This window comes from Leucopleurus acutus, assembly GCF_964270905.1.
Source record: "Leucopleurus acutus genome assembly, chromosome: 7".
NCBI classification, from domain to species: Eukaryota; Metazoa; Chordata; class Mammalia; order Artiodactyla; family Delphinidae; genus Leucopleurus; species Leucopleurus acutus.
The window spans coordinates 7,887,143-7,902,219 of NC_139150.1; the positions used below are offsets into that span (position 1 = coordinate 7,887,143).

Sequence of the window (15,077 nt, forward strand, 5' to 3'; positions counted from 1 at the left end):
GCCCGACTTCATAAATGGAGAAACTCCAGTCCGGACGACAAGAGAGCCACGGCACATTGGCTCCGACACCCTCTAGCCCTTTCCTAGGCGGACCGCCCAACCCACCTCCCGCAGGAGCTTGGGAGACGTGCGGGAGGGCAGAAGAGGGGAGACGCTGGAGCTCAGACTCCGCCCCCAGCTGCCGAGGCCCGGCCCCAACTCCCGGAGGCCTCTCCGCCACTGCCAGCCGCGTACTTCCCACCCACGCCGCGCAAGCCGCGCTCGTAAGCCCCGCCGCCGCCGTTCAGCCCCGCCCCCAGCGCCCCTGTCTCCTCCCCGTCCCGGCAAACCCCGCCCCTGCCGCCGGCAGCGACCGCCCTTTCAGTTTCTAGTCTCCAGAAGCTGAGGCGACGGCACCGCCTCCGCCCAGGTTCTCCGGCTTCCTGCCCGGCTCGTCCGGCCCGCGGGTCATGGAGCTCGGAGCTGCGGATCGGGAGCAGCCGGCGCGTCCCAACCTGTCCTCCAGGTTAGCGCCTGGCCGGGTGAGCGGGTGGTGGAATCTGGGAGTGGGGTCGAAATCCCTTGTGCTGTCCCGCCCCAGGCCTCTCCATTAGTGAGGTAGGAGAGATGGGATGGGAGTCGAGGCTCCAGGCTCCTGATTCTGTCCAACCCAGAGTCGAGGGATGACCTTGAGCCGAGGGCTCCTCTCGTCTGCCTCTCCTTCCCCATCTGTGCAATGGGGACTGGGTTGGCTGGAGGTTTCCCAAGGGTCACTGATTCCAGCTCCTTTAGGATGGGGACAGTGCTTCCCCGTGTTTGGAGACTTTAAGGCGTTTGATTCCCAGAAGCCATCTGCCCTGACCCCGGCCTGTACCCTCCCCTGCCTCAGTTTCCCTGGGCAGTTTCCTCAGAGGCCTGGGACCCAGCTCTGAGTGTCTGGGTTTTGGCAGGTCCCCGGCTCCCATCCCTTCCCAGCCTGATCCCTGGAGGCAGCAGCCACCCGGCTGCTGAGCGGCAGTGACAGCATGAAGGCTCCGGTAAGTGGCGGAAGGAGGAAGGCTCACAGGGGACTTGGAGGTGGCTTCTGGCACGGCAGCCTCAGTAGCCTCTCCCACCCCAGGGCTGACTGTCACTTCCGACTTCCCTGCTCCTGAGCTGAGGAGAAGGCCAGACTGGCCTCAAAGGCCAGCCCTGAGCTGGCAGGCTGTGTGGCCCCAGGCAAGTGGTATTCCATCTCTGGTTTCCGGGCCTTGCCCCTCTTCCTTGTAGAATGGAGATCATAGCACTACCTCCTGTGAGCATCCGAGGTCACCCAGGTGAGGCATCTGTCTACCTGGGAGTGGGATATGTTGTGAAAGTTCAGTTTAGCTGCTCTTGATTTTATTCAGGAGCCCCTGGTGAGAGCCTTGGACGTTGTGGGAAGTCAGCCACGGCTGCCTGGATCAAGGTCTCTGGGTCCCTTGTGGGCAGGGGACCAGGTGCCAGGCACAGCCTGAGGCCTCAGGGGCTGAACCCCCTCCTCCGCACAGCTGGCCACACAGAGATTTATTTTTAGAAGCTGAAGTGGCTTGTGGGCAAAATAGCGAGGGCCTCTGGCAGGATATGCCTGGGGGAGCTGGGGGGCTGCTTTTTCACCTCTGGTTTTCACAGAGCCCCAGCCAGCCACTCAGTGGTTTCTGAGGGGTGGCAGAGGGACCTGGGCCTTGGGTAGGCTGGGAGAAAGTTAGCACCCAGAGAGACACAGGTGGTGACCAAGGTGGCCCAGCACACAATGGCATGTCCGGGTTGTGTCCCCCACTAGGTGACTCCGCCTGGAAGGCTTGGTGGGGGGTACTCATTAAGTCTGCCCGCCGGGCAGTGGGCCAGGAGGGCTTCCTGGTTCAGGTGGCCTTTGGCATGTGGTTTCTGAAGGCAGGAGCCTCTGGGCTGCAGCTTTCAGTTGTTGAAACCATTCGTTGAATCATGCTGCCCTCACATCCCTTTCTACCATCCCTTTACTCACCCGGTCTGCTGACCCAAATCGCGATCATCAGCTAGGTGGATGGCCACTGAGTCAGCTGGGGGAGGGGATGGGCTATGGGCATGCAGACAGCCTCATCCCAGGGTCTGAAGGGGGCTGGTTGCCCTTCTGATGGGCCACTCTCCTGTCCTCACGTGCACAGCACTTCATGGTAGTGCTTTGGCCACTGACCTCACAGTAAGTTCACGCTGTGGGCGTTATCTATTTCAAAGAGGAAGCAGGCCCAGAGAGGTGGAGAGTTATACCCAAGGCTGCACAGTACACCTCAGCTTCTGGTTAAGAGCACGTTTCTGGTTTTGAGGCCCCACCCTGCTACTTTCGTACTGTGTGGCCTTGAGCTACCCATTTCACCCCAAGTTGGTTCCCTTATCCTAGAATATAGGAATAATAATAGGGCTCATCTCAGGGTCATGTGCTCTGAGCCTGGCAGCCCAGAGGAAGGCCTGGTTAACAGATGGTGGCCTCTGCTGATGTTCTGGGAACTACTGAGCTGGGGTTTGGACCCATGAGGCTGGGGTACAGCACCCCTGCAGAAGCTTCTAGGAGCCCCAGCGACCCCCGCTCCCACCCCATGGCGACTGTCTCCCCAGGGTCGGCTCCTCCTCATCATCCTGTGCTCCTTGGGCTTTTCCGCTGCTTACATCCTGCTGTGCTGCTGGGCCTGCCTGCCCTTCTGCCTGGCCTCCTGCCTGGACTCCCACCTCTCTATCAACTCCAGGCCCACTGTGCGAGGGCCCCAGCACTTCAGTGGCTACAGCAGCGTGCCAGATGGCAAGGTGAGTTGGCTGGGCAACATGTGGGGGGCAGGCCCGGCCAAGGCTACCAGGGTGCCCCCAACTCTCTGGGGTTGTGAGAAATGGGCTCATGTCAGGCCAGCCTGGACCCTGGGCTTGGCTCCTGTCCACAAGCTGACCTGTCACTTTACCTCTCTGAGCCTCAAGTTCTAAGAGGAAATGTCTTTTTTTTTTTTTTTGGCCGCACCGCGCATCTTGCAGGATCTTAGTTCCCCGACCAGGGATTGAACGCGGGCCATGGCAGTGAACGTGCTGAGCTCTAACCATTGGACCATCAGGGAATTCCCACATGTCTTTTTTTTTTTTTTTTTTTTACTTCAACAAATAATTGCCTGGCTGCTCTCGTTGGGTGCTGGGGATAAAAAAAGGTGAATCAGACAGGGTGACCACCTGGAACTCCCAGCCCAGCGAGGGGAGCCAGACATCATCACATCACGGTGCTGCGCGCACTTTTAGATTTACCTGTCTACGCACAATCCGTTTGTTCAGCAAGTGTGTATTTGGTGCCTTGGATGTGTCCTGCCTTGTGCTGATTGCTGCTGGGGATACAGATGACACAGATAAAAGTCATATCAGCCCCAGAGCTCTCCCTCTGGGGGAGACAGGGACAGTGGGGCCCGGGGGTGGCGAGGCAGCTGAGGCCCCTTGCCCCACGGCACACACCTCCCCATGCTTGCTCTGCTGGGCGAGGTTTGGAGCACTTTACCCGCTTCACCCTGATTTCAGCGGCCCCATCTGGTATGTCTCTCAAGGGCATCCCCCAACGACACCTGGTGCAGGAAGCTCCCAGTTCGGAGTTTGACAGCTCTCTGAACGTTGGTCAGAGGGAGGCGTGCTCAGGGACCCTGGCTTGGAGGAGACCTATTTCAGACCTTCACCCCTCTGAGTCACAGTTGCCTTATCTGTAAAAGGCTGTCGTTACAGTTCCTACCTCGGTAGGGTCACTGTGCAGGTCCAAGTGGATGATTCATGGACAGTGTTTAGAACGGGTGCTGTGTAAATCTTTGATCAAGATGCAAAAACAGGGCTTCCCTGGTGGGAAGTGGTTGAGAGTGGTTGAGAGTCCGCCTGCCGATGCAGGGGACGTGGGTTCGTGCCCCGGTCCGGGAGGATCCCACATGCCGCGGAGAGGCTGGGCCCGTGAGCCATGGCCGCTGAGCCTGCGCGTCCAGAGCCTGTGCTCCGCAACGGGAGAGGCCACAACAGTGAGAGGCCCGCGTACCGCAAAAAAAAAAAAAAAAAAAAAAAAAAGATGCAAAAACAGCTGGGGTTGGGGGGACAAATTAAAGCGCCATACAGGTTTGGCCAGGTGGGACAGACGGCTCCACGGTCATGGCCAGTGTTCATTTCAGATGCTCAGAGCTCATGGTGACGTGGGCCCAGGGTGGCCAGATCCTCTGAATTTTTTTGTTGTTGTTGTTTGTTTGTTTTTTATTTATTTTTGGCTGCATTGGGTCTTTGTTGCTGCACGCGGGCTTTCTCTAGTTGTGACGAGCGGGGTCTACTCTTTGCTGCGGTGCGCGGGCTTCTCACTGCAGTGGCTTCTCTTGTTGCGGAGCACGGGCTCTAGGCGAGCGGGCTTCAGTAGTTGCAGCACGTGGGCTCTGTAGTTGTGGCTTGCAGGCCCTAGAGCACAGGCTCAGTAGTTGTGGCACACGGGCTTAGTTGCTCCGTGGCACATGGGATCTTCCCGGACCAGGGATTGAACCTGTGTCTCCTGCATTGGCAGGTGGATTCATAACCACTGCACCACCAGGCAAGTCCCCCAAGTTTGTTAACAGAGCACGAAATCTAAGTTTGGAATGTCAAAAGGGCTGATTTTTATAAATTAAGTATTAATTGTCTTAAAGACCCTGTGTAGGACAAGCAGAACACCTCCTGGGGCTGATGGTGACCTTGGATCTGACCAGACCCCAGTTGTCAGGTCAGGCTCAAACTGAGGGCAGAATAAGGAAGTCTTGTTTATTGCTGGGGCGTGGAAACTGGGGCTACGAGTTCTTAAATCAACATTATGTCAGACATGAAATGTCCCTGAGTGGGCTACAACACTGTGTCTTTTATTGACTAGAATCAATGTTCCCATATCCTTTACACGCCTCCATAAACCTGTGTTCCCCCAGGAGGGAATGGAGGCCTGGGGTAGGCAGCAAGTCCTTTGCTGGGAGCCCTGACCCCTGACACCCAGTGAATGTTTGCAGGCTTGTTGGCTCAGCTTCCGCCTCTTGGGGGATAATGAGGTGAGGGTTGGACCCTTACTGTGCCCTTGGTCTGTGCTGATCACTCTCCAGGCATTTTTAATTGAATCCTTCCTTACAGCCTGGTCCAGTAGATGCTATTTTCATCCCCATTTTACAGATGAGGGAATTGAGGCTCAGAGAGGCAAAGTGACTTGCCTAAGCCCACACAGCTAGGAAGGGGCAGAGCCAGGATTGAGGCTCAGAACCAGAGGTTCTCAATGTTGTCGTGGGCACTAAAGACTGCTTTTACTTATAAACTGGAACAATGAGAATGGGACTGGGGAAGAGGAGGGAGTGACCTAAGAGTGATTCCGAAGAGCTGAGGTTCATATTTACCTAACAAACACATACATGACACCCAGTCTGTGCCAGGCACTGCTCTGAGTGCTTTATAAATATTTGCTTATGTAACCTTAATGAGGAAATGCAATGTAGGGCCTCTTAGGGCCTCAGCAATAAAGACCAGGGTCAGGAATGTGGCTGATGAGGAAGCATGAAGATTCCCTGAACACAGAATCTTAGCTCTGCCACTTGTCATCGGTCTGACCTTGAGAAGGTCACTCCAGCTGCCCAGCCTCGGTTTCCTCATCTGCAAAATGGGTTGATAAAGGGACTTACATCCCTTTACTGATACATCTTACTGATATAGATGTCAAGTGTGGTCAGGGGGTGTTCCTGGGTGGAGGAGCAGGCAAGTGGAAGCTGTGTGCCCAGGACTTTCTTTTTTTTTTAAAGAATTGTTTTAGTTTTCATTCTTTTTTTATATAAATTTATTTTATTTCATTTATTTTTGGCTGTGTTGGGTCTTCGATGCTTCGAGCAGGCTTTCTCTAGTTGCAGTGAGCAGGGCCTGCTCTTTGTTGCGGTGCACGGGCTTCTCATTGCGGTGGCTTCTCCTGTTGCGGAGCACGGGCTCTTGGCGCGTGGGCTTCGGCAGTTGTGGCTCGCGGGCTCTAGAGCGCAGGCTCAGCAGTTGTGGCACATGGGCTTAGTTGCTCCGCGGCATGTGGGATCTTCCCGGACCAGGGCTCGAACCCATGTCCCCTGCATTGGCAGGCAGATTCTTCATCACTGAGCCACCAAGGAAGCCCCCCAGGACTTTCTTTCTCTCTACCTCCCCCTGCAGCCGCTGGTCCGAGAGCCGTGCCGCAGCTGTGCCGTGGTATCCAGCTCGGGCCAGATGCTGGGCTCAGGCCTGGGTGCCAAGATCGATGGTGCTGAGTGTGTGCTGCGCATGAACCAGGCGCCCACCGTGGGCTTCGAGGTGGACGTGGGCCGGCGCAGCACCCTGCGGGTCATCTCCCACACGAGCGTGCCGCTGCTGCTGCGGAACTACTCGCACTACTTCCAGCAGGCCCGTGACACTGTCTACGTGGTGTGGGGCCAGGGGAGACACATGGACCGGGCGCTGGGCGGCCGCACCTACCGCATGCTGCTGCAGCTCGCCAGGGTGTACCCGGGCCTGCAGGTGTACACCTTCACCGAGCGCATGATGGCCTACTGCGACCGGGTCTTCCAGGACGAGACGGGCAAGAACCGGTGAGCCAGGGGCCTGCCTGCTGGGGTCTCCCTGGCGGCTGGGGGCCTGCCTTCTCCAGCAGCCTCTGGTCTATCGAGGGTCTGCTCTGTCAGGTGCTGGGGCTCAGCAGTGGTACAGGCGGACGTGGTCCTGCCCTCTGATGGGGGCTGGGAATCAGAGGGCTGTCATTCATCGAGTTCTCTTAGAGATGAAGAATTCCAAATGGTGGTAAGGGGCGTTCGGCCTCGCCAGCACGCGTTGTGGGGTGACTGGTGTGGGCCCACGTCAGGGAGCTCTTCTCTCTGGAGGGGATGCTCTGAGACCTGAACTGGTCTTTGACGTCCCTTCCCGATAAGGAAAGCAACAGTGACAGTTCTAACAGCCCTTTTCATGCACCAGGTGCTGCCCTCAAGATCTCATTCTACCGCATGCCTAAAAGAGCGCCCCAACTCCTGTGGCCCCCTCCTCCACGCACGGGCTCCTCCCTGCCACCTCCCCACCTCAGAAAATACGGCTGCCAGCCTCCAGTTTTTCAGACAAACACTTGGGCTTTGCCCTTGACTCCCCTTGTTTCATCACCCGCCACGTACGATGGGCTCTCGAATCTCCTCCCGTGCCCACGGGTGCCACCTTGACCTAAGCCACCATCCCCTCCTGCTCTCGCAGCACCCCCTGCAGTCTGAGCTCCAACTGCCCCAGGGAATTCATCCCATCAGTCACCTGCCCTCACCTTACAGCAGCTTCGCATAACGGGGAGAGTAGAGTCCAGACTCCCACCTCCTCCCTCCCCTGGCCTACAAGCCCCGCATGATCTGGCCCCTGCCTGCTTCTGTGACCTCATCCTCCTTCGCTTACCCTGTTCCAGCCACCCTGGCCGTCTGGGCCTCCTCAGACATCCACGCTGCTCTCACCTGCAGTCCCGTGCACGTGCCGTTCCTTCCCCCAGGTCCTCCCACAAATGACTGTTTGCTTCCAGATGTGGATGGAGTGTCATGTTGATCCCAAATGAAGGAGCATCTGCCACCTGACATCTTTCATCCCATTCTTTTGTTTCTTCCCAGCAGTTCTCTCCCAGCTGCCCACTCCCTTGAGAATGTTAGCAATGGGCAGGGCCGGTTCAGGCCAGCACAGGGCTTGGGAGGTGTTCAGTTTGAATGACTGAATCACCCCACAACCCCTCGGTAGAGGTGGAGGTGAGTGGCCCTCGGCTGGGAGAGTAACCAGTGCTGGTGCTTTGAGAGAGTCGAGGCATGGGGTAGCCACACAGTTCCTTGCTCTGAGTTGGGTGTTGGGCCTGGAGGAGGAGCTAGGCTGAAAGTGTTCCCTCTCCATAGCCACCCATAATTATCCCCATTTCACGGATGGGTCACTGAGGCTCAGAGAAGTTCACGAGCAAACCTGATGACGCAGAGCAGATTCAAATGGAAGACCATTTGACTCCAGACGACCCTCTTCCACACTTTCAACGACGGTGCTCTGCTGCCTCCTGCCGTCTCCCCAAGCTTGGTCCCTTAGCTGTGGGCGGGATGTGATCAGGGCTGCCGCACCACCGCTGGGAGAGGGGTGGTTTGCTCAAGTCCTCTGTGGGTGGGAAGAGTTGAATGGACCCGGCTTTGCACCCCACCCCCACCTGTTGCCCATTGCTGGCCTTGGGCTGGGGCTGCCCCGTCCTTAGGCACCCCCAGAGCCCCACTGGGCGTCAAGGTGAGAGGCCCTCGGCTGGGAGGGGCACCAGTGCTGTGCCTTGAGAGAGCTGAGGCTGGGGCCACCTTGCTCCCAGTTGAGGTGGGGTCGCGGCTGGCTGACTGCTTCCCTCCCTCTGCCAGGAGGCAGTCGGGCTCCTTTCTCAGCACCGGCTGGTTCACCATGATTCTCGCCCTGGAGCTGTGTGAGGAGATCGTGGTCTATGGAATGGTCAGCGACAGCTACTGCAGGTCAGGCTAGCCAGGCGCCGGGCGGGAGGGCGTGGGCCCTGTCCATGCTGGAGGGCGCGTGGGCTTCCCGATGGGTGGCCGAGGCACAGGGTGGGAAGGAGCTCGGCCTCTGGAACAGGTTGGATACCAGCCTCCGCTCTGCCCGTGTGGCCTTTGGGCCTGGCCGCCACCTCCCAGAGCCTCTATTTTCTCATGTCCAAGAGAGAAAATAATCACACTTTCCTCAGAAGGTTATGGAAAGGTTTAGAGAGAGAATAATCTACCAAAGTGCCTACCACAGCATCGGGGCCGATGGTGTCAGTGATCTATTACACCTAAGTTCTGACTCGGGATATTATATAGCTCAACGCTATCATAACTAACATGACTAATTGAACTGAAAGGGTGCCACGTCTTCACCCTCTGTTCCTCTTGGAACTTCTTTGCTGAGCACGTGGGTGAGATGGTAGTAGCCCGTGTGCCCTCTGCCATGGCACCTGGCCAGACAGCCAGTGAGTAGCTGGGTGTGCAGGGCTGGCAGCTCCATGCTGCGGGGAACGAGGGCTCCCTCACCAAGAGCCCAGCACCAGGTGCTTTGCATATTTTGACCTGTGGTTTCAGGCGAGAAGGTAGGTAACCACCATCCCCATTTTACAGATGGGTTATTGAAGCTCACGGCGTACGTCTCTGGCCTAGAGTCAGCCAGCTTGCAAGAGGCAGAGCCAGGGCTTGAACCCTGGCCTTGGGGATCCTCAGGGGCTGCCCTTTTCCTCCTTTGTTCTGGCCTCCCCTGGGACCAAGCATGGGGCTCTGTGGCCTGTAGTACCTGGCGAGAGGGGGTCCGGTAGGTGGCAGGGTCTGGCGGGAGGCGGGCGAGCTCTGGTGCCTCACGCTCATCCCTGCTCCCCACCCACAGGGAGGAGAGCCGCCCCTCCGTGCCTTACCACTACTTCGAGAAGGGCCGGCTGGACGAGTGTCAGATGTACCTGGCCCACGAGCGGGCACCCCGCAGCGCTCACCGCTTCATCACTGAGAAGGCTGTGTTCTCCCGCTGGGCCAAGAAGAGGCCCATTGTGTTCGCCCACCCGTCCTGGAGGACCCAGTAGCCGCATCGCCCAGCCAGCCACGACGCCTTCCCCAGGCCTCTGTTCCGACCACACTCCACCAAAAACATTTAATTTATGGATCCTGCCTCCTGTCATGTGCCGAGCAGACCGAAGTTCTCTTCCTGCCCTACCCTGGGGACACCTGGAGCCATCTCAGGCCTCTAGACTTACGGGGAGAAGAGGAGGGCCGTGGTGACCTTTGCACCCTCCTCCCTACCCCTGCTCCCTGAGTAATCTGAGTCAGACTCGTCCCACCTCTCAGTCTGTCCGGTGGCCTTTGCTCCCGGGGCTGGCGACCCCCCTATTCACCAGCACCATGAATTTCAACCGAGCACCAGCCCTGGCCCTTCCTCTCTGCACTCCCTCTCCACCTGCCTTTGGTGCCACACTTCCCAGGCTTGTCACCCTAGTCAGGGCAACCCAGAACTTGGGGTTTGTTGGGCGAAGGGGCCTTTGAACTGTGACTGCCAGGGCCACCTCTGGAGTGTATGGGTAAACATGTTTTCTGGAAGCCTGTCCTGGCTGTTGTCACGTGTCTGGGGGTGGGGATCGGGGCTCCTCTCGCCACCACAATGCCATGACCTGTTGTCTTGGGGGCAGACCTACAGCCGGCTGGGCTTCTGGCCATTTAATGTGCCTGCATGTTTCCTCCCCAGGAACCTTCCCGCTTCCCCACCAGGTCACGGAGTCTGACCCCATGACTGTACTTGACCCAGGGAACACCCCAGCTCAGAGGCTTCCATGGGATCCCCACCCTGTACCCAGTGGGAGGAGAGTCAGTGTGGGAGGAAATTCTTCCATGTCATGTTGCCTTCCTGGTCCAGGGTCAGATTCCACTGGCCTTGCCAGTTAAATTCCCAGTTAACTCTGGGGTTGGTTACACTGCTAGAAAGGAAGGAGGGCAGGCTTGGGGCTTTCCTTCTCTGAGTATCAGTTTGGTCACCTGTAAAGTGGAAAAGTACATCCACCAGTGAACAGGTGGCAAGGGTGTACGGCCACGCTGGGGTGGGTTAGAGTTAGAGCCCATTTTACAGGTGAGATGAAGCTGCCTGGCCGAGTCAGGGTGCAATCAAGGTCTGAGAGCTGCGCCTGGGCGTCTGGGCCCCGCACCAGGGGGCTGGAAAAAGCCCACGGAGGCTTCACCCCCCTCCTCCCTTCTTCCCTCCTAACTTCCTCCCTCCCTCCCTCCCTCTTCTGGACGCCAGGAGACTAATGGAGGGCCGGGACCCCAGGCTGTCAGCTGGGATGGAGCCTAGGGTTCTAGCTTCCAGCTCCGGGGCTTGGCCACTTCATTGGCTGGTGACCTGTGCAGAAACTGCCCCGAGGCACCACGCTTAGCTCAATGTTCTGCTGTTACCACTTGAAATTCTTTTTTTTTTTTTTTAACAAGGGGCTGTGCCTTTTCATTTTGCACTAGACCTCACAAATCATGTAGCCATCTGTGCCAGGGAGTCTGGGTGACCCAGGACAGTCCCTTTCCCACCCCCAGCCTTCTCAGGAGAGACTGGAGACCTGGCACCTGGCCCACCTGCCTTTTGTGCCCTGCCTCCCCCTACTGGGTGCCAGGTGTGCCCAGAAGCCTCTGCAGGCATGGGAGGAGAGCCCCGGGCTGGGGGGCAGCACGCCCGTGGGAGGGAGCAGGCTGGCAGCTGAGCCACAGCTGCTGGCCCGGCAGCCGGCAAGTGTTTGTGAGTAGGCGTTGGGCAGAGGTAAGGGGGGAATGTAACCTGGCAGGCAGAGGGGTTGGTGGGGGAACTTCCGGGCCCAGAGGGAGGGCTCTGGAGTCAGACCTGGCCTCGTTCTGGCTCTACTTCCTGCCGCGGGACCCTGGCAGGTTAGTGCCTCCCTCGTGCGTAAAAGGTACTAAAGTAGTCCCTACCTCACGGGATGGTACAGACTGGGAGAGATGGCATCCGTCAAGTGCCTGTCCCCAGGGCTGGCTCTTGACATGTGGGAGCCACCGTCTTCAATGGGGTCACCCTTGCTCAGCCAGCCCTGCCCTCCTCGGAGGTGGTGGTTGGGCAGGAAGACTTCCCACTCCCATCAGCTGTGTCTGCTCACCGCGTCATCCTCTGTCTGCAAGGCCCAGGGTCTGCTGGGTTTGCTAGGACTCCAACTCCACCCCCTCCCAGCAGGTTGCCTCCTCCTCCTGTTCCATTGCCTGGGAGATGCTGGCCCAGCCCTTGGGCGTAGTGCGCACAGGCATCTCTGTCTTGGCCCTGTCCTTGGGTGGGTGGGATGTTTATTGCTGTGTTGGCCCAGATATTGTCCCTCTGGGGTCGTGACCCGGCAGGGACGATCCACCAGCTACTTCCTCCAGGCAGATGAAGATGACTGGTGACTGGATCTGGGCCTGCTGACAGCTCTCTGGACCCCCATCTCTGCCACTGCAGTTCCTGCAGCTTCCGGGAGGTGAGTTGGGGGACAGGAGCCTCCTCCCAGCCCTGAGGAGTGTGTCAGGGGTTGGGGCACCTTCGTGTGCAGCCCTTTGTTGGGCCTCTGTTTTCCTGTCACACCCAGGCTCCTTTGTCTCCTCAGCAGGCCTGCTGGGGATGGCCCCTACTTCCTCCTGAGGACAGAGGGGGAGCTGGGTGAGTCTCATAGCCTGGAGGTATCTTAAGGAGCCTCTCCTCAGAAGGAACTTCGGGCCAGGTCAGGAACTCATCTAGCCAGAAGAGGACAGGAACCTTGGTTCTCCTAGGTACTGGTGGGCACCCATGTCCAGCGTCACCTGGGCCAGCCTGACCACTCCAGCCTCTGTCTGAGAAGAACCAGGTACTTCCTGTTTTTTTCCAGTATCCCATAGAAGGGAAGAATCCTAACAGTGCAAAGATTGCTAAGGGGTGAGAAGGGGAGAGTCACACCCTGGACCCCCATCCTGGGGCAGGAAGGGCTGAAGCATAGGCCACCTCCATCAGACCATGGTGGAGCGACTCCGGGGCCGGGGACCGGCTGCCCAGCTGCAGGCGGGGTCGGGGAGCAGCGCCAGGATTGGCCGCAACCTGCCGTCCATGAAGGCCCTGGCGTGCCTGTGAGGCAGGCCTGGGGCTTCCAGGGGGCAGAAAGGCTTGTGGTTATTCAGCAGACAGGTCTGCTGGAATCCCAGCTCGGGCACCTCGGTAACTCTCTGTGCCTCACTTTCTCCCTCTGGAAGGTGGGAGTAACAGCAGTGCCCATAGGTTATTTTAAGGATTCAGCGAGGTATGTTTGCAAAATCCTTATTAGCACAGGAGAAAGCACCCGACACACATGGAGCTGTGTGGGTTTTCGTATCCTTGTTTTTGCTCTTGTTATTATTATTATTTTGGCCGTGCCGCGAGGCATGGGGGATCTTAGTTCCCCGACCAGGGATCAAACCTGTGCCCCCTGCGGTGAAAGTGCAGAGTCTTAACCACTGGACCGCCAGGGAAGTCCCCCTTGTTCTTGGGGCCCAGGAAAGGGAAGCTAGCCCTAGAGCAGAGCCTCCTGGAGCAAGCCTGGCCCCAGAGACACGGCAGGCCTGACGGGGGAGCTCCAGGTCCGGATTTGGTCCAGGAGCTGGGCTGCGGCACCCTTTTATTTCCGGAGTCTAGGTCATTGGCCTGGAGCTGGGAGAAGGGCGAGGGGCGGATTGGGTGCCTCCACCCCTTGCCTCTAACCTGCCTGTGACCTCAGGCAAGGGGCTCCTGTTCTCTGAGCTCCCAGCAGTTCCGTTCATCAGGTGTCCTGCCTGACTGCCTGGCCTCCTGCTCCGTGGTTTTCTGTCCCGTGGCCAGCAGGGTGGGTCAGGCGCCGAGGAGGGCTGGGGTGAGGATGGGGCTGAGGCTCAGGAAGCGGATGGAGGTGGACACCAGGGGGGCAGGAAGCCTTGCATGCACCCCTGGCTGTTTGCACTCCCCCCCGCACTGCCTGCTGGGCAGTGCCTCCATGGCCTGGAGGCTGGACCTCGGGGCCCCCTGACTTTTGTTTAAATTAAAAACAAAGTGGTATTAACTTCCCAAATTAGTCCAATGCAAACCACCTGGAATTTTATGAAGCAGAAAGTGAAAATATCACCTACCCCACTCTCCCCACATCCACTCTCCAGGGGAAACTACTGCCAGTAGTCCTGAGTGGATTCTTCCAGAAGCCTTTTGTGTGCATTTACAAACATATATGCATAGATAGTTGTATAAAAAAAAGGAATCATGTTATACATGCAGTTCATTTTTTATATTAAAAATAAATTTTTAAATATAAAAACATTGACCATTATCTCAAAAATTTTGGAAAATACAGTTAAGCCAAAAGAAGACAGCAGCCCATAATCTTATCATGAGAAAAATAACCACTGTTGACACTTTAATCACTGATAGGCAAAAGTATCTATTTTCATTTGACTTATCTTTCTTCTTTTTTTCACCTTTTAAAATACTGTGTTAGGGCTTCCCTGGTGGCGCAGTGGTTGGGAGTCTGCCTGCCGAAGCAGGGGACACGGGTTCGTGCCCTGGTCTGGGAGGATTCCACATGCCGCGGAGCGGCTGGGCCCGTGAGTCATGGCCGTTGAGCCTGCGCATCCGCAACGGGAGAAGCCACAACAGTGAGAGGCCCACGTACCGCAAAAAAAAAAAAAAAAATACTGTGTTACACCCGAATGACGGCATGCATTATACTTGTAAAAATAAAACACATATAATGAACCTCTTGAACACATGTCCCACTTAAAGACCAGACCTTCATTATTATAACTTGCACACCCCTGCCTTTCTTCTCCTCTCCCTCATCCCTCCCCACAGAGACTGCTGTACTCTTGACTTTTGCTTTTAAAACTTTAATCAGTCTGATAGGCAAAACTATCTCCTGTCCTACGACAGGCAGCCTACTGCCTGCTGTATGCTTAAACAGTATATTGTGTAGTTTCATTTGTCTTCCAGGACCTGGCTTTTTCACTCCTCATGTCTGTAAGATTCATCCATGTCATTCCCCCCCACCCCCGCTATATAATATTTCACCATGTGAACGTATCATAATGTAATTAAAAAATTCCATTCTCCTTGATAGCTATATGAGTTGTTTCCAGTTTTGTCTTATTTCAAGCATTGCTGCTATGAACTTTGTTACATACATTTGCAAGAATTTCTCCAGGGTATATACCTAGGAGCAGAATGCAAAATTTTCCAACTTTGTTTTCCAAAGTGATTATAGAGGTACATTTTAAAACCTCGCTTTCTTCACGTATTACGTATCCTGTAATATCCTGGACATCTCTTCCTGTCGGTGCCTGTTGACCTGCATCATTCATTTTAGCGGGGCTGTGTCTTTGTTCATTTAACCAGGTGTCCAGGCTACTTAAGTTATTTTTCACTATCGCATAAAATGATGTAATGAATATCACAATTATTATAAGAAGTAATGTAACATTTTTAATCCTAACAACACCCTGTGAGGTGGTTCTCCCTATTTCCGGGAAGCAGGGGAAGTGTAAGTAAGTGCCAAGTCCGCACGGCTAGCAGACGGCAGGGTCGAACTTGAATCCAAGAGTGGATCCCTG

At 56.5% G+C, this 15,077-nt stretch overlaps 1 protein-coding gene across 1 annotated transcript; it reads left to right on the forward strand.

The window, feature by feature from the left end:
* The first annotated feature begins 371 nt into the window (after positions 1 to 371).
* Positions 372 to 10,084, forward strand: ST6GALNAC4 (ST6 N-acetylgalactosaminide alpha-2,6-sialyltransferase 4). Its single transcript, XM_082842033.1, has 6 exons — positions 372 to 505; positions 930 to 1,016; positions 2,590 to 2,775; positions 6,157 to 6,569; positions 8,376 to 8,483; positions 9,379 to 10,084. The coding sequence occupies exons 2-6, from the start codon at positions 1,005 to 1,007 to the stop codon at positions 9,566 to 9,568; spliced, it is 909 nt and encodes a 302-aa protein (XP_082698159.1). The 5' UTR covers positions 372 to 505; positions 930 to 1,004; the 3' UTR covers positions 9,569 to 10,084.
* Positions 10,085 to 15,077: the final 4,993 nt, after the last annotated feature.

Bases quoted from the DNA above. Each gene is read 5' to 3' on its own strand.
- ST6GALNAC4 (XM_082842033.1), top strand. The intron at 6,570-8,375 runs GTGAGCCAGGGG...TCCCTCTGCCAG, and splicing joins GACGAGACGGGCAAGAACCG to GAGGCAGTCGGGCTCCTTTC. The intron at 8,484-9,378 runs GTCAGGCTAGCC...CCCCACCCACAG, and splicing joins GTCAGCGACAGCTACTGCAG to GGAGGAGAGCCGCCCCTCCG.